Source organism: Crocodylus porosus, unplaced genomic scaffold (assembly GCF_001723895.1).
Source record: "Crocodylus porosus isolate Cpor-Errol unplaced genomic scaffold, CroPor_comp1, whole genome shotgun sequence".
NCBI classification, from domain to species: domain Eukaryota; kingdom Metazoa; phylum Chordata; order Crocodylia; family Crocodylidae; genus Crocodylus; species Crocodylus porosus.
This window is the reverse complement of record NW_017728917.1, coordinates 12,521,339-12,540,627: the sequence shown is the minus strand read 5'-3', so window position 1 is coordinate 12,540,627 and position 19,289 is coordinate 12,521,339. Positions and strand designations below refer to the sequence as shown.

The window sequence follows — 19,289 nt, the reverse complement described above, 5'->3', positions numbered from 1 at the left end:
AATATGGGTGCTTCGTGGTAGACCGCTGTACTGCAACTGTGTGTGTGTTAAAAACAATAGTACAAAAACGTATTTAAGTTTACAGTACTCATATAAGTAGATGATTTTAAAAAGGGCAATGAATAGGTTAGTTTTAATGTTAGTCTGTTACTCTCGAGTTATCAGCTTTGATTTTAATTTGCAATCTTACCATGCAATTAGTGTAGGCATTTTGCTGATTTGACATGTAATATAAATACTAATTTCTCTGCTTTTGAAATTACAGCGTAGTGAGATCACCTTGGCTAAAATATGTAGGACTTAACTTAGCGTGAACTTTTATGCTGCATAAAATGATGAAAAATAGAGGTATGTACTATTAGGTACGCAATTTAATATCTATGGAATGGCTTAGGAAATTTCAAATACCATCAAATCTGTGAAAACAAGGTAATGAGCAGATGGGGATATGTTTTGCAACTGGCTGACTTTGCTTTATCACTCAAGGCTCTGATGAAAACCTCCTGTAATAGAATACCACTGTGCGTGATGGGGGAGGGGGAAGGTATTTTGTTCTGCTGAAAGGATTTAAATGTAATGATACCTGGTTTCAAAACAAAATTTATGAACGAAATTTGAAAGCATTATTAAGGTTATTTAGTGAAATAAGTTTTAGAGAATTAATGGGTATAAATCTGAACAAAACTAGTGAAGTAGTACTGCTGTTTGGTAAGGTTTGATTTTGGTGAGAAGGATTAAATAGCTTGACACGTTTTATGTTGAGTTTTTTACAACGTAACTGTATAAACGGAATTTGGGTTCGGAGAACTTGACTGAGGATTGTATTATATACGTAATGTAAATGATGGGAATACTCAAATCTCTTGGGCCTAAAATTAGACCTCCCAGCTGTATTCGAGATCACAGGTGTACGCATACATGACACCCTTTCTTGTTATATGTCCTCCTGCTCCGTTCATGTCAGTAGGCAGAATATTAATTTTTGAAAGAGTGCTAAATCTTGGAGGATGGGCTACTTAAATCTCAGTTTTCTGCATCTTTGCAGGAAGAAGCAGGAAAAGCTGTAAGGAAGTATTGTGAGTGCTTTCGTAACCTTGAAAGAAACCTCCCATCTGTTTGACTTAGGCTACCTAAAGTCTCACTGTAGCTTACAATATGTTGCAAACCAACTTTTGGGGGCATCTGATTTTGGATGATTTATTTCTGAGAAACTGTGCACAGGGGAAGGTAAATAGGTTTTTACCCTGTCAGTTTTCACCACAAAAACTTGTCTTTAGTTTGACATCAGTGCATTGTGTTGCTTCTCAGCTTCTTGCACCATTTGGTGTGTTGAGAGGATTCAATGTCTGTGTGCAACAGGCAAACTAAGGACTAAGGGTTGTGCTTAAAGAATCAGGACTGGAGCATTGTTGTTGGCCTGTTACAAAGTGATTCAGGCCTAGTTATACGTTTGGCCTGGATTGTATGTTGAAACAGTCTTTTGGTCATATAGTCTTTTGCAAAGTTAGAAGTTCAGGTTATGGTCACTCCTTAGCATTTTTTAAAATTTAGATTTCAATAAAGTAATACACTTTAGGTGTGATTTGCTCTGGTTAAAAATGCAACAAGAATAAATAATTGTCAGACCAAAACTGCCGACTGTCCTTCCTTCAGCCCCCAAATGCCTGGTGTCAATCATAAAATAGAATACAAAGCACAGACCATATACTTTTGTATTCCCCAACGAACCCTGACACCAGCATCCCCTCCTCGGCAGTTGGGCTCAGTTCTGTGCCCAGGAAGTCAACAGATCAAAGCTAATTTTGGATTGTGCAGGGAAGCAACAGGGTGTGAGTTCTGCAGTGGGGGGACTTTGCAGAAAGCACCTGGCCAGCAGCTCCCTCTCTTACAAGTTCAGTGATTTCAACTTAGGCATCCATGCTGATTTTGAACTGTGGCATTATGAAGCACGGCATAATGGTCACTTGTCTTGCCCTTACTTTTTATGTTAAAAGTAAAGATCTCTTTTGTTTGGTGCAGCACAAATAAAAATACTGAGTAGTAATAGTTTTTTCCAGAGCTTCAAAAAGTATCTATTTGTGCCTGCAAGTAGATGGGCAGCTTATTTGCATATGCAAACCCTGTTTGCAGGCCTACTTTCTATTTGCATGCACATACAGATGCTAGGGTATTTGTGTGCTCTTAATATGGACCCTTCTTACATCACTGATAAAACACGCCTGTGAGAATTTGCAGGCAAGCAGAAATATGTTTTTAGCAGGAGCCTTTATTTAGTTACACACCCAGGAAAATAACTTTGCATAAATTGTCTGTAAACCAAAATTATCAGTTTAAACTGGTATGTTTTGTGAACAAGAATTAGGATCTGTTTAGAAATGTAATTCTTTGTTGTCATTTATTTCTAAAGCAAACAGAAAATCTTTTATCATGATTTTGATTTTTTTTTAATAATAATACTGATAATCTATATATACTTGTGGATGCTGCCCATGTTCGTTCAGCTGCTGGCTCTGTTCTGAAAAATAGTATTGAAATATTTGCTTTCTAAAACATTATATAATAGACTTTTCAGAGAATTGAATATGCAGACTATTAAAATTTTGGGGATGCCAATTTTAGCAACACACAATCTACATTTAGGGTTTCAGTACGAAGATGTCAGCGTTCTTGGCTGGAAATAGGGATATATGTTCTAAAAGAAAAGAAGGTTTTGTTTTTTGTTTTTTTTAGAATGGGTTATTGCTGCTGCTATTATTAACAATGTTATTCTGCCAAGAAAATCTTAGTTAGAAATGGATTCTGTTTTCTTGGTATCTGTACACATAGTCTGTGCCCCAGAGAACTTCTGTTCTAAAGTCGCGTCTGCACCGTGAAATAAACCCAACTGTAGGTCCATGCTCTCCAGGTCTTTTAATCATGGTTTTGTTTCATTTTTCTTAATATAGTTCTCCTTTTTCCTGCTGCCCACAAACACTGTGATAGAAACTAATGTCCCTTTTCCAGTTGAAGTCCAGTCATTTTCATCTATTTTGGTTGCCATCCTTGTACATCCAGAAAATCATATGAGTTCGGATCACCAAAATCATGAGATTTTTTTTTTTTAAACTAATAATTTCAGTAATAAGTTTTTTTCCTGCTTTCTGATGCAGTATTGGGACATTTAGCATTTTGCCTTTTTGAGCTCTTAAATAAAAGAGCCAGAAACTTTTTAAGACAGTCTGAGATTCTGTGATTGAAGTCTGATTCCAGCAGCCATGCCAGTGTTGCAGGACTCCTGATAAAACTGCAAGAATTGGCAACACTGTGTTTATAAAAAGGATATTGGGCAGTTATAGTTGCTACACCTGTGTTAGACACCCTGCCAAAGACTGAGGCCAATCCAGACTTTTAAAAGAATGCTAGGGTACAAGAGGAATTTAACAGACTTTTAGTTGAGGATTTACCTTTAAGTTAAATGAAATCATGAGCACTAGCACCATTTTCAACACAAAAGTGAACAGATCATTTTATTAAAGAGATATCAAAATTGGTATAAAAAGGAATATCATTATCCAAGACAGCTTTCAATCTGCATTATTATTAGGGGCTATAAGTATGTAATGATGACTAGATTGCTAGGCGAGTAACATTAGGTTTCTGTTGTGCTAACTTATTAAACATGCTATTGCAGTTCTTGTTAGCCAAAGCATTTTGCTGTTGACATCAGTATGTGAAGTGCATTTTGCCAACTTATATTAAATAGCAGCTAACACAGTTTGTTATTAATCAGGCCTGGACATTTTTTCTGATTTAGATTTACCAAGCAGTTTTTTAGATTGGCCATTATAGGATGCAGCTTTGGAAATGTTAAATGTGCAAATACTTCTGCAGAACTTTTATATGGAGCTCTTTTACTTAAATACGTTTTCTCTCAGATTTGTGTTCTTTTACTATCCCTCTGAAAGTGTTAATTGCTTCACTTTGTGTTTCCTCCCCCCCTTTTTTTGCTTTCTCTTTCTCTTCCTCCGTTTCACTTTTGTCTCATCTGGTTCTTAAATTGCGGTAAACAGACTTCTGCAAAAAAAAAAAAAAGGGAAATTTGTGTATTAGTCTCTGAAAGGAGTCAGATTGAGGGCTTATTTTCAACCCTTCCAGGAGGCTTTTGCAATTTTGGACCCAGCACTGAAAGCTACCTTTTCTCTGAAAGTTTTGCCCTAGCCCATTCCAGAGCAGACATTTTGTCTTAGTGGGTGCTGGATAGAGATACTGTTTGAAGTACCTTGGTCCCAGTCTAATAAGGGACTGCAAAATTAGTATCAGGATCTCAGTTTAAATGTTGAAGTAGGAAGGGAAGACACATAATGCAGCTGCAATGCACTCAGAATCTGGGGCTCAGTGAAATATAAGCTGCTGAATGTTGTCCAGGCTGGGTATTTTCTTTCTTTTCCTGTTCCCTATCGTGTTAAATCATGGAGCTGGGAGTTCCAAGACACTTTATTTTTGACATCTACAAACATTAATTCCTTCAATGTAACAGCACTGGAAGAGAAGACTAAAAATATGTAGAAAATACTAGATTTTTTAGGCAGAAATAATTCCATGCTTGGTCTTTTCTGAGCATTAAGCATTTAACTTCTGCAGCAAACTTGCAGCGCAGTGCACCAAACACAATTTAAAAAGTAAAAATAAAAAACTAAGAGAGGACATATCATTCTTTCTGTACTGAATGAATAGTGCAGGAATATGAAATTAAGCGGAAAAGGCTTTTTAAAAACGAGAGTAAAACACAGTAATAGGATTTAAATAATCCCATCTGCAAAAAAGATGAAGCATCATTTGTAGGCTAAAACAGTAGTTCTCAACCTTTTTAGACCGGAGGCATCCCTTGCAAAATGCCAGCTCCTCATTTTCACTTGATTTTTGATTGCTGAAAAATAAGAGCAGCTTTTCTGTTGCAAAGAACTCAGAAAGACCACAACAGGTGGAATTGTTCTTATTTGAAATCTCTGGATTGATCTTGTGTATTGTGTTTGCACACCTAACGGTGCTAACATTGTTTGCCACCCTGGGGCACCCCGAAAGGATCTTGACACTGGACTAAAAGGGTGACTCTGAGTTAACCCAAACCCACGAGGAACCTACGTAACAGCCATCAGTGCGGCCAGATCATTTGTGAGATGGACAAGTGCATGCTGAAGCTCTGGTGTTCACAGGAGGTAGGTACCCTAGTACTGTGATAAAGGCAATTAGAGTGTGCTTCCTAGTCTGAAGTTAAGGCAGTCCATCTGACACGTACTTCCTAGAACAGATACAGCTTCTGTTGTTGGTCCTGCATAACTACTGCGTGTCCACAAAAAATGGAGCACTCCCTTGATAGTGGTTGTTGTTTTTTGTTGGGTTTTTTTTGGCCTTGCCCAGTCAAGAGTTAAAGCAGCCCCAGTCTTGGAGACATGAGTGTGTGTAGATCATGGTTGCTAGGCTCTTGTATGGGTTTTATGGTTAAATATTGTAAAATGTCATTTTGAAACTCAGAGGAGTGGTATGAAATGGCACTGTTGAAATACTATAAACTGCATTAGACTTTTAAATGAAGAATGAATTTATTTGCATGGCGTTAAATCAGATAAGCATAAAAGTACAAGATTTTTATCCGAACTCTGAAGTGAGGGGAAAATGGGGTGAATATAAGTATTTATTTGGTAGATGTTTAGTATTGAATTCTCTTTGTTAAATACGTTTCGTACTTTGTTGTATTCCTCATGCACCAGTTACGCAGCACACCTACACTACGATTGTTTCTGTGTTCCAAAGGTTAAGTTCCTTTTCAGAACTGAAGACACAATTTCTCTGAAACTTGTTTGCTGTTCATCTTGTGCAGCACTATAAGAACCATGCCAAAATAAAGTAGGTGAAGGGAGGACATTAAGATCCTATCTGTTCCCTGGATGGGCTCCTAGCTGAGGCTTGAGAAACCTGGGTCCAATTCAAGACCCTTCTACAAACAGCTGATGTTGCTGCAAGCGATCACTCAAACTCTCGGCATCGGTTCCCTGTTTGTAAAGCAGTAATAATACTTCCTTTCACACACTCTTTTCCTCCCTTTTTGAGAGTAGGCTGGGGTTTTGTGTCAGGACTATCTCTTGCTATATGCTATATCTCTTGCAGAGCCCATAGGTTTTACTAAGATAAAAATAATACGGATTTTAAAGAGTGGCTTTGCTAGTAAATGCATTTGTCTCCTTTGTTGTCCACCTCTCCTTGGATTTTAGTCCCATTCTTTATTTTATCTCAGTTGTGTGGAAACACGTGAAATGAAAGATCATTTCAGTTCATTTGTGTGAGATGTCAGGACTTGCGTAAAGAAAACTCCCTTTGAAGTCACAGCTGGAGTTTTCTGCGTGTAATGCAGACCTTTTGGTAGGCACTTTGCTGTTTGCTTGTGCTGTTTCCTCTGAATTCATGCTCTTTGACTCAGGTTTATATAGTTCTTTACAATCATTTGTTTTCTGCCACTTGGATTCTCAGATTGGTTTTGTAAGCATTTGAGCTGCAGGATAAATGTACTGAAAAATAAAAGGCGAGGGAATATGTTTCATATACATGTACAGCTTGTTGTCTAGTTAAGACATAATTTGTACTTAGGATTTGTACAAGAACTTTGTGTTTGCTAACGAGGGCTGCTGTCACAGGCTAATGTTCAGCCCACCACTTGTACTTGACTTTCACATAGCACAGTACCTCTGCTCTCCATCCTTGTTCTTTTCTGAGAAATAAGAGCTTTGAATTGCACACAATTTCTGCTACAGGCAATGCAGAAAGTACCAGTATTATACAGTTTAGTACCCTCTCTAATCGAGAGAGAACAGACAGTGCAGAAGGAGGTGCAGCAAGCCTATGTGCATGTGTGCAAGCCTGAAAGTAAATGGATAGGTGGCTTTGCAATGAATTGTCTGCTCACTTTAGAGAGGAGCATGGATTCAATGAGTGATATCCCTTACTGGGGAGTTAATCATTTAAGATGATGCAGGACAATCCACTTTTAAATATAAAACTTCGTAAGAGGCTATATTTTGTGTGTGCTGGTTTAGGTGGGTAGTATGAGTTCAGAGTGAGCATATGAGTGCCACAGATGCCCATTTAAAATGTGGTCCTCATCATCAAAGCAACTTCCAGATCCATGATCTCAGCTATGTTAAAGACTGACCGTTAGTCTGTGGTCCATTAAAACAAGTGTGCTCTTCTGGGACAAGGCGCATCACAGAACTCATGGTGAAGTTTGAAGTGCAGAGTAAGGCCAGGGGAGCTCTGGGAGTGGGAGGCAAGTGACAGGAGGACAGACAGTGGGGAAAGGTTGGTGCAGGCGGACTAGAAGGAGCAAGAGGCTGCCTGCCCCCCACCATGGCTTTCCCTCCCGCTTGCCCCCCTGCTGCTGCTTTTCCTGTTGCAATAGTAGGTGGGGGGGGAAGATCATTAAAATGACCCTCCATTGTATCTGTAGAAGGTTTATTGTACATTTGAAATAGTCTTGGATTCTTGTAAGCGTGGCAGTTTTTGTAACAGGCAGGCAGGCGAATGCAGACCCTTGGGAATACCTACTATTGTGAGGGTTTGTGTTATTTTTATAAAAAAGAACAAAAAAAAACCACAATAAAAAGTCACATGTTCCAAACTTAGATATTGTGTTTCTGTTTTCCTTCAGTGTATCCTGCCTGTGAATTGTTTTGAACAGATACGCTTATATTATCCAAATCTTAAGATGCTTCTTAAACTTTGGAACTTAAACAGGAATACATTTTTGTCTGTATGGAAATTTTTGGCTTTTGAAAAATGTAAACAGTTGGATTTCACTTGCAGGTTCAAATAACAACCTCCTATTTTCTGTTTGTTCCCAAAAGGCTGCTTTGATAATGTCTCAAGTTAATGGTAGGGAGTTGTTTTATCTTGCAAGAAAAAGGAGAATAGGCAATATATAGGGACTGTTTTTCTAGAGTTGTGTGAAGTAGTTTAAAGGCAGAAGTTTCTGTGCGGCGCTTCAGAGAACATATGCATGCCATGTCAGGCAGCGTTAGCGGACATTGCCAGCTGAAAAAATGTCACGCAGCTGCCATTGGAACAGTGCTGGCCATGCCCTCGGAGTGTGCCAAAAACCGGCTCCATGACATTTTTCCAACAAGCGCCGTGTGTGGAGCCAGGACAGCGTGGGTCGGGCTCGGGGCTCGTTTCCACTGCAGTGCTCTCCAGCACTGTCTGGTGCTATATAGAGGTGCCCAAAGAGGTTCCTCCTTGAGGCTTGCCCTTTGCCTTTTCAGTTGGCACAGTTATAAATGTGAAGCAATTCAGGGCAGGCAGATATTGGGAAAGAGCTGCTAGTTTCTAGAATCTAGTGTCTAGGGTATATTTGTTTGTGTTTTACCTAATCTACGGTAATTTTAAATACTATTATATAAGGTTTCACCTTGTATTTCTTTAATGCTGCATTCCTAATTGCATATTAAAAAAAAACAAACAATCCCAAGGCTTATTATTGGTGCAAATTATAAAATGGGTGTCCTTGAAATCAAATTGTGTTAACAAATACTTTTATAGTTATCCTTTTCATGTAGCTTCAGTTGCTGTACATGTCACAGGTAAGCTAGGTACAGGATTAGGATCGTGAGAGGCTTTTTATTTATTTATTAGGAAAAATAGTTAACTATTCCGACAGTAAAATGGTTTGTGACAAGTGCAGGCCTTAATTCTGCAAGCTGATTTGTGTGGGTTGATGCTGATGTCTCTCTCTATAAAGTACAATTGAAGTTATTTGGCCTCGGCTATGTGCGGAAGTCATCCTGGAGGACTCTGGATGTATTCATTCAGACAGAGTCAGTATTAGACATCACAAAATCAGTTTTGAATTCCTACAGAATTCAGATTAATTATCAAAGTGTATCCTTCCCAGAACATGGCAGTTGAAAATATTCCTTAACATATATGTGCTCACGCTGAAAAAAATAACACTGTTGTCAATATTAAATTAATGCATAGGTAATGAACTTGATTATATTTAAGTTAACCTTTGAATGTAAAGGTATATGGAAATTATTGTGTTAATGTTGTGTACGGTAAGAGAACAATTTAAAAAATCAGGTTTTTTTTTTTTTAACTATTATTGGTTGGGTTATGCAACGTACCTTTGGGGAAAACATGTATTTTGTTAATTATATGTTTTGTTAGGCTTTTTGGGGGGTTTTGGAACAGCTGAATAATCAAAGAATATGAATTTCACTTTTATGTAATAGTTTAGATTTGTGATCTAATACTTTATGTAATACTTTACTGGAGAGTTTTTAATCATTAATCGGCAGTGTTGAGAAATTGGTTTTCTGACATAACAAAATTGCTGAAACAAATTTTACTAGTGAGAGGGCTGAAAGCATGCGAGTTTATCACTGGCATACACATCCACTCTGACGTACTCTTATCTCTTTTTCTCCCTTGTATAACTGTTGCACAGATCTCTCTGGTAGCAGATGGCTGGAATATAATGCACTGTTAAACAAATAAAACCATTAGATACATAATGCTGCCTGGTAAATGACTGTGCATTGAAAATGGTTACAAAATTTTAAATAGAAAATAAACTTCATTTTAGAGTTCCTTTAAAGAAAGGGGAATAGAACTTAAATTGCTCTCAGAACACAAAGCATCTCTCATGTTGTATGTCCTAAAAAAAACAACGATTCTCTCTTATCTGCTTTGGAATAATGAGTTCTCAATCAGAGTGCTACTAGGTGTCAACTGCCAATAAGCAATTATTTTAAATTTAGCTTTGAGAGAAAATACTTGTTTTGTAATATTTCACCATTTAACTATTGCTATTATCTATTCATTTTTTCTCACTTTCAGCATGTACTGAAATATGCTGTAGTAAATGATAGTTTGAATAGTGTCATATGGCTCTTTAACATAATTATTTTTTCCTAATTGTAAGCAGCTGAGAGATGCCCTTTTTGTCTTTTTGTTTTAGATATGCCAATATTTGGTCTTTGTCCAGCTCATGATGATTTCTATTTGGTGATGTGTAACCACTGTAATCAGGTCGTAAAACCACAGGCATTTCAATCACATTATGGTAAGTGCTTAACTATTTTTAATAATTAAGGATGAGGTTAATTCGGGATTAAGCCTGGCAATTTTTGATTATCCCTCTTCACGATCTTTGAAGTGAATGATGCGAACATCATTGTATTGTAAATATAGTCTGAGAACCGAGGCTCTGTTCAGTCTAAATGCTAAAATGTTTTAGCACCTTTTTAGAAAAATGTTCATCTATCCAAATAGGGTTGACCCTGTTGATGCTAGTAGACTGTTTCAAAATAGTTAACTATTTTAGACTGCTCCTATCTTGAAACCCTGAATTTGTACAATCCAGTTTGAAAGTTTGTGTGTGTGTCTTGTGTACACACATCTTTTAATATTAAGAGTTGTGCAGTGGCAGTAAGAGACACAAACTGGAGCTGAAAACTGAACTTCCAGATGTTGTTGTGGAGGGAGGGAGCTTAATGCACATGAGAGTGTAATGAGCTAGTTTATTTAAAAAGGATCAATTTTCATTTGCTTTAGTGCTCAGATGATTTTTTGTATATAAACTATGCTAGGAAGTTCTTGTTATGTTGGTTGGTGTTAGCCAGTGTTTACACAGCACTAAGAAAATGTGAAGTGCTATACAAGTTCAAGTATTACTTCCTATGGAAAAGACAACCGAGGGAGGCAGCCATTTCTTTTAACTGCAGCGGAAACAAATACAAAATTATGGAATGTAGTCTTCGTCTTGTTTGAACTGGGTTCCTTGAATGTTGATCTCTGCCATACTGGTGAAATTTAGAGTAAGTTTTCTAACCAAATGCTAATATGGGGCAAGTGTACTTCTCTCTTTTTTCCCTGATACTGGTGGGGTCCGTGTGTATGCATGCCTGCAGATGCACACCCCTACTTTCCTGGTTGCTGGAAAGGATCCACTTCTGTGGATCATCTCTTGGATGGTAAATGTTGGTTAGGGAATTCTTCCCAGGGCATGCAGGACTTAGGCCTTTTCCCCCCCATCTCTCTTCCTCTTTGGTTTTACTTCCTTTGGATCACATGCTCCTCTTCTCCCTCTTTCTCCTACTTCCAATAACAAATACAGTCAGCCTCAAAAAGGTTTGTGTTATAATTCTTTCTTTTCAATGATTTAGGACAGGGTGGCCAACCTGTGGCATGCATGCCACAGTGACACGGACAGCCTCTGTGTGTGATGTGGCAGGCCAGGGAGGGGACAGGCAGGTAGGACAGGGAGCAGAGAGCAAATCAGACAGTTGGGCAAGGGATTGGAGTGGCACTCAGGGAGGGGCTGATTTGTGGCACACCTGACAAAACTGTTGGTCTTTACCAGTTTAGGAAAAAAGCAGCAATAAAAAAAATGTACTCCAGAGTTCTGGGAAGGGAAACGCTTTCCTTCATCTAGCTGCTATGAGCCAGTACCGGCCGAGAACAAGCTTATTCCTCATCAGTCCACTTTTTCACCTGTCTCTGAATATCAGGCCATCCAATAAATCCTTCTAATATATCACATTAAAGTGATTCTGAGTACTGTTAAAAATACATTATGGGGGAGGACTGGATGGGACGGAGATCTGAGTGCTGAGATGCAGAACCTTTCATCTCAAGGTCACCGACTTAAAACGGGCATGGGATGGTAGAGGGAAAAGCTGATGTTACATTGCAGATCGTTTTGTGAACTTTGTGAAATAATGTGATGACTTCCAGCCTGTTTCTTGCAGTCAGGTGTCTGTGTTACAGAAACCAGTATTATAGTTGTTGGCATGAAAACCTTCTTGGCAGTCTCAGCAGACAGGTCGTGAATTGAGTGGGCCTGGAAATTGAAGCACTGCTCACTCCGGGAGACTGAAGGTGTTGGGAGATATGTAGAAGGTCGTCATGCATTTGTTCTTAAAGTTTGATTAAGTGTCTTACACAGACATTGCTTTCACTTTGAGGGAAAGGCAAGGGGGAGAAGAGATGGCAAAGCAGTGTTGTGAAAAATGAAGCCTAACATATTTTTACAGGTTCTGTATCAGTTGTGCTCACATTGTAGGAATGTGACATGCCAAAAAAATTTCAGACATGCTAGAAACATTCGCCTCTTACTCTGAATATGAGAACGAGCTGTTTCAAAACAAGTGTAAAAGGCAGTGATAAGGAATGTCAAGGTTCTCGTTAACGTGTGCTGTTATAGACAATAAGGAAGTTGGACAACTGTGTAGAAGTTTGGAAGGAAATGGGTGGAGTCCGCAGTGATTGGAAAAACAGGGCCGGGTGGTGTCGTCGGCTATTAGAAGGGTTTGGCTTGGTATAATCTAACTTCAGAAAGATGAGCAGGCCAATATGAATGTGAGCTAGTTCATGCTTTCTGTTTTCAGTCTTTACCTTGTTTCATTTGTTGGGTGGTGTTTCTCATTTTAGCTCTCTTATATGTAAAAGCTGCTGATAAAGCCACAGACAAGTGATTTCCAAACACCAGCGTATGCCTAGGATGAAGAAAATGGCAGGGACAATGAAAACACCCCGTTTTTTAAAAACAATGTATTTCAGCAATATTTGCATTTAAGTAATTGGGTAGGGAGGTTGTGCTCGTTGTTAGGGGCTGGAAGGGACCTTCCAGATCATCGGGTCCAGCCCCTTTGCGCCTGGAAAGATTGCTGGGGTCATCTTTAAACATGCAGAAAATTGTTGTCTCTGGATTTTCACATTCAAATTTTTCACTGAGCAAGAGCTTTCACTTGTGGTTTTATTTTAGGATTTGTTTTTGTTTTTTTTTTTTAACTGGGTCTCAACTGATTTGAAGAAAAAAAAATCACAACAGCCCCTCCAAGTCATGGCTTTTTATAAATTTTCCATTCTTTTGAAACACTACCAAAGAAATAGGAATCTTAGATGGTTATACAGCTTTTGGGTAGCGTGTTGCTTGTACTTGGTGTTCTTTAAAGCTTGTCACGGTGCGATTTTTAGTTTCCAAAGTAGAATCCGCTCTTTCAAAATGTCATTTTTGTCAGAGGAAGGGTAAACAAACTATTCACTGAAGATAATGAGCTAATTAATTTCCTCCAAATCATGTTTGTGATAAACTGTTTGCCTAGGTAGGCTGAAAGGGCATTTTAGTTCATATGCTTTTTTCCTAGATGACATGTAATCAGATGATTTGAAATGTAATCTTATTCAGTTAACTGCATTTAACATTTTAATGAAATATATTTATAGAGGAATCTATTAATTTATTTGACTTGTGTCCAGCTGGTATTTCTATTTTTTGCTGATCTTTGTTGTGCTGCCAGTAAGGATATTAGTCAGGATTTGAAATTGAATTTTCTTTTTTTTCTTTTTTTTCTTTTGAAGCAGTTAAAACAAGTATGTACGATACTAATTGCAGTTGTAATCTGTTTTGACTACTGTTTATTAGAGGATAAATATTTCCATTAAAATTGGACTGCAAAATGCAATTTTGGAGTTGGTGTCCAGACCGCTAGTTTTGTAAAGGATTAAAAAGGTGCTATAAAAATATTTTTAAAAAGCACGTGAAGCTGTATTAAACTTATCATCATTGATAGAGAAAATTAACTCTTCCCTGAAAAAAAAAAATTCCATTGTCCACACAATAAACTTTGTATAACCTCTTTAATATCCTTGGGTAGATTTCCTACATGGTGTGTATTGTGTGAAAAGCAGTTTGTTCAGATTATTCTGTTTGTTCAGAATAACTCTGTCTTTTTGGATTATTTTACACTTTTAGTGGGGCAAGTGATACTTGACATTGCTATAACCATGCTCTACCTTCTCTGTGACTTGAGGAAGAGAGATGTCCTTCATTTTTTTTGTCTCCTGTTTCTTTCCTTTTCCCTTCAGCTTTCCATCCCCTTCTCTCGCTCAACCTCTAGATGTTTGGTGTGTCCTCACAGGGGTCCCAATATGAGCAACACTTACAAACTTTGGGGTTGTAGGCCCAACGCTTCCTGCATTCTGACCCTTGCTAGTCTGCTTTTGGCAAAATCACTTATCCTCCATGTCGCAGGATTTGCACTCGCAGCATGGCTATAATGTACCTTAAGGTATTTTGAGATCTGTGGGTGAGATGTTTGCTCATGTTGTCTGTCAATTATTTAATGGTTGTGGAAAGCTATATAAGCGCTAACCCTGAGGAGAGAAAGTGCTAGGGTATCATGTTCCTGAATCCCTAGGCAGGCATGTCCAGTCCCTCTACTGATTCTCACCGCTTTGTCATGCAGCAGCAAATAAGATTAACTACTCTATTCAGCTTCACTTCTGCTGTTGTGTGGACAACAGGGAAGCTGTGAAGAATGCCTGTTTCACCTTGTTGACCCTTTTGGAAAGCTCAGAGCAGCAGCAGAGGCAGATGCTAATTATTCAGCCTAAACGAGGGAGATTGGGAGGGTTGGGGGGGGGAGGGAAGGATAGAATAGTACAGGCCACCTTCCCCTTCGGCAGTTTCCGGGAGGCCCTGAGGCTGAAGAGGGGTAGCTAGGGTCATCGCCACCCCCAACCCTGCTGTTGCCAGAAGAGGGAGAAGTAGGAGAGCTTTCTCCTTTCAGCAGGTGGAGAGAAGCAAATGTACACATTTGTCAAATACCTGTTACCTAGCGGCTGATAGGGACGGTGACCAGCACCCTGGAAATCCCAGCACGGGCTTCAGCAGCGTGAACTTTAAGTGCGTGTAGGGCATCATCTCAGGGGTTGCATTTCCTACGCCACCCCTTCCACTCACCACCTCGAGCCATCTCCTTCACATGCACTCATTTATGGCATCTTTGGCTAGTCGGCTTTACTCCTGGGGGTAGTGAGTGTCTGGTAGATATGTTTTGAGCATTTGTGTCTAGATGAAAATCTTATTCAGCCTGATTTTTAATCAGGATAAAAGGTCCCATTAATTTTCTGCAGCTTTGATAAAAATAATCTCAATCAGCATTGCTGTACTTGACCTTTTGTAATAGGTTGTGGTAATATCCTGGGTTGTTTTTATGTTTGTTTTTTCTTAATTTCTAATATCGCCTATAACTTAAGCATCGGAGGCTCTTCGGCCTAGCATCGCATTTAGTTACTTCCCCTGCCTCGTGGCTGGAACCAGAACATAAATGATCTCGTATTCACTTCCTGCAAAGTAGTGTTGACAGCAACTGGCCAAGCCAAAAACTTGACATCGGTATTTAAGAGTTTTTTGAGATTCTCTTCTGAAGTTCTCGAGGTGTTAGCATTGTTTCTAGGAAGGGAAATATGAAGTCAAAGATGGAGTTTCTGGGCTAGATGGTATTTAAAGCAGAGAAAGGAAAAGAATCTGCCTCTGGAGCCATCAAACCTGAGGGGTATTTTTGTGTTGTTAGAAGGCTGCATGAGTTCGTATGTCCTTTAAATGGACAAGGGTTCATTTATGTTTGGGATCTATTTGGCAGTAGACTAATTTTTCTCAGTAATTAGGTGCCTGCTGCTCACCCGTGACTCTTGATTAGTGTAAAAATATACAAATCATAGGAATTTCAGACAATATTGGTAATCTAAAACCCTTCTCCTGTAATGGTCCAGTAACCAAAGGAAAACTTTTAGAGCCTCTAGCTTTGCACAGTTGGGCCAGCAATCTGCCATGCATATTGCCAAACAGGCACAGGTGGTTTTTGACATACACTAGGCCCAAGTGGGTATATATAATTAAAAAAATCATCATTGGCAACCTCAGCAGGTTCCTTTTGCAGCATGAACCAGTCCTCATACAGTCGTTCGCGAAGTCTAGGTTCCAGCAGCCAGATTTTAGTTTCTGGGTGCAGTAACGACTAGCTTAATTTCTTCTTGGCAGAGCTGTGTGAAATTCTATAGCCTTAGCAAGAACCATTTTGGCATATTCCCAGAAAGGAACGGGCTCACAATTCAGCATAGGATTTGTTTCAAAAAAATATTTCGACTGATTACTTAGTTATTTTTAAATAGTACATCGTTAAATAAGAAAGCATTGCCACCTGCAAAAGCAAGTCACTGTAAATATACCAGCGTTACAGTCAGGGCTTGAAATACATACCCAGGAACTATTGGCTAAGTACTAAGCGTCCCAGCCAGGGTAAAAAATAACATGCTGTCCTGCCATGGTCACATCTCCCCAAAATTTTAAGAATAAAATAGGTGGATGTTGGCTTTAAGTGTAACATCACAATCAGTTCTCTTGGAAAGTTCCTTTTGTAAGCATAGGGGATAAAACGTTTTTATTAGGTAAAAGCTTCGTTTTTTGAAGATGTTAATGGCATAACCTCGCCCAGTCTTTTTTCTTGCTGTAGGTGCATGATTTTTCAAGTCCTGATTGTAGGCATAAAAGAGGGAGATCGGGGTAATACCTGATAACAAAACAGCGATGTTCAGCGTCATACTTTAAAAAGCAAGGAAATCCATTGTTCAGTTTACTGCTTAATCTGTAATTTATATCATTCTAGCTACAGTGCAGTACTTGCTAAAATACATAATATGTAAAATTAGCACAGCATGCTTTCTTCTCTCTTTGCCTGAGATTGGTTAGTGTGAATTGAATTCCTTGCTGTTCTGCTGGAGCAAATAGCAAGCACACAATGCAGAAATCGGTGCATCTCGGACCCTGGATGTAGGGAGAGTGTTTCCTCTTCCATTCGGAGAGAGATGTAAAGTTTAAAAGCCTTACAGCTAAACCTCTGGCCCTGCACAGCGATCCTCCAGGTTTGGGACTACACGCTGGCATTCTCTTTTTCAGGATTAGTGCCTAAACAAGGGAAAGTAGGAGGAAGAAGCAAAATGGTTAGTTGTATTGATGGGCAAAAAAGCATTGTGTTCTTTTTCCGTTAGAGAAGGAAGTCTGGCGTATGGGTGTGGAATACCTCAACTAAACTCTGTATATAAATAAGAAAAATTTGGGAAGAGGTTAGCAGTTTTAAGAACATGTCAATCAGGGCCCAGATGAGAAGCCAGAAGAAACAACCTGAGATTGCGGGATAGCCAGATGCATTTGTTGCAAATGGATCGGCACAACTAAAGTGAACAGTTGGGTAAACAAAATAGGTAAGCAATTTAAAAGTCGACGTGAAGTCCCATTGTTCAGATACATGGGGCAGATTATGACGTTCTTAAGAGTCACTGCTTCCGATTGCCTGCAGATCCAGGAAAGGCAGCACAGCATCAGCATACCTGAAAGGTTTCTTCACAGCTGCAAGGGCACTTTCTAGCTCCTGACCACTCCTTCCTTCTGGGAACCAGCCAGAGGAGGTGGCATACACGGAGAGGGCAGGCCACAGGCATGGAGGAACTGGCACGGAGCCTAGAGCAGCACGGTGTGCAGAAGCACGAAGCTGCAAGCAGCTAGGAGGAGGGCAGGCCGAGGAGGGAGGAGGAGCCTCGCTGTGGAGGAGAGAGACGGGCTTCCTGCCGGCATGGGCAGGAGAGGAGAGGGCATGGGATCTCAGAGCTAGCCCCTTCAGGGCAAAGGCGCCGCGTTAAAGGGACGCTTGCCACATGGCTCGATCCTGACATTTGACCAAATGCAAAACAGTGCGATGTTTATAAAAGCTTCCTGGTTTGCTGCTTTTGGGAAATGTGTTCTCATGAACTCTGTCGACTATTCCAAGAACTGCAAACCTCAGATCAGCACCACAGAGCTTTTATCATTTCAGCAAGACGTATTCTGGGAAGTTCTGGAAACAGCATCAGGTAGCGAGCTACACAGATAAAGAGAGCTGTGTGGTGGTGTTTTTTTAACCACCAAGAAGAAAACAGCCATTTTCACATACCTGTATATTTCTGTGTTGCATAGCTTTTTATCTCCCCCTTTCCTCTCTCAGCCCACCACCTCCAGGCAGCTGCCATACTCTGACAAAAGAGAGAGGCCACTCACAGATTCCCTTGTGTCGCACAGCTAGGAGCTAGCTCGGAGAAGTCTCAGCATGGTGCATTGCCAGCGTGGATTTCTGCTCAGCTCAGCTTCCCACAAAACCAGTAACAATAAGACCTGTCACTGGGATGAGGGAGAGGGGGAGTACTGTGGGGAACCTGCCTAAAGGTATATGGGAGGGAGACGATGGCATTTGCAGGAAGAGCGAGTCTTTACTGGGAGAGCTTTTGCATGGCGGCAAGCTACAGGGTTGCGGTCTGGCTGGGGATATACATGGGGGAGAAGAGAAGGGGAAGAAAAGCAGATAAAACTGAAGGAGGTGAGAGGAAAAACGCAAGTAAGGAAATTCGGTGAGGAGGAAGATAAATAAGCAGAGAGAAGAATCGGTGGCATTAGGTAAATTGGGGGGGGCAACATTTCTTTAAAAAAAAAAAAAATTGGGAAAGAAGAGACATTACAGCAACAAAAAAAATTGTACCTTGGCTTCTACCTTTTGAAATGAAAATGTTTGCTTTAATGTATTTTGTACACGTGACTGACATGACACGGTTTTCTCCGTGTGAAAAATAGTTCCGTCCTGCTTTTGCTATTTCTGTGGCTGGGATGTGGACAGATGCACGTGCGTGGGCGCACCCCCGATTACTAGAATCCTTCTCTTTGCTCTTGTCTTTCTTTAGAGCGTTTGCTCTTGTTGCTCTACCTCATGCGAAATATGGATTTCTGTAGCATCAGTTATATTTCTTAGAAAATGTAGGGGTACTTAGGATGTGGCTGTGGCTTCTTCTGCGACCAGTAGGTTGTCGCGACTTTTGTAAGGCTACGGACATGAATGTCTGCGAGAGTGTCTGTATTGGAGAAGAGGTCCAGAACTGAGCTACAGGGAAGGAAGCTGTTCATGGTGGACCCCTGCAAAAAACAATGTTTTTTGTGCATGCTTTGCTCCCTCTGCTGGTTCTGCAGCAAGCAGACGTCAGTCCCATGCTTGCTGGTAGGTTCTCATCTCTCACAGTGCCGCAGACATCCAGAGCTGGCCAAAAGCTGCCCAAATGTCAGGCTTGTGTCAAAACTCAAGATAAAATGAACGCCTACAATATTGAGGAATAATGACATTTTATTTACAGTTCTCTAATTGGTATTACTTGGGGGGGGTTCCCCCCCCCAAAGTACTGGAGTATTTATTCTCGTATTGATTTCCAGTTTGCTTTTTCTGACTTTTCAGTTATTTCCTGACAGTGGTATCTCAACGTATCATTAGTACTATTGATGATAATATTATATTCCCGAATATATGCCACCAAGTGATAGAAGCAGAGGAGCTGGCATTTTGTCCCTGATGTTCAAAGCCTACAAGCTGTGTTTTTTAAGCATCGCCAGAAGAGGGAGTGTATAA

General features: G+C 39.9%; 1 protein-coding gene across 2 annotated transcripts in view; it reads left to right on the top strand.

Moving 5' to 3' along the window:
- Positions 1 to 19,289, top strand: part of ATXN7 (ataxin 7) — a 73,740-nt gene that overhangs the window by 17,183 nt on the left and 37,268 nt on the right. Inside the window, exon 3 of one of the 2 annotated variants that reach the window (XM_019536701.1) lies at positions 9,986 to 10,090. The exons of the other annotated variant lie outside the window; for it this stretch is intronic. Coding sequence (XP_019392246.1) covers positions 9,986 to 10,090 — 105 coding nt within the window. The remainder of the gene's footprint in view (positions 1 to 9,985; positions 10,091 to 19,289) is intronic. 2 annotated transcript variants of the gene reach the window in all.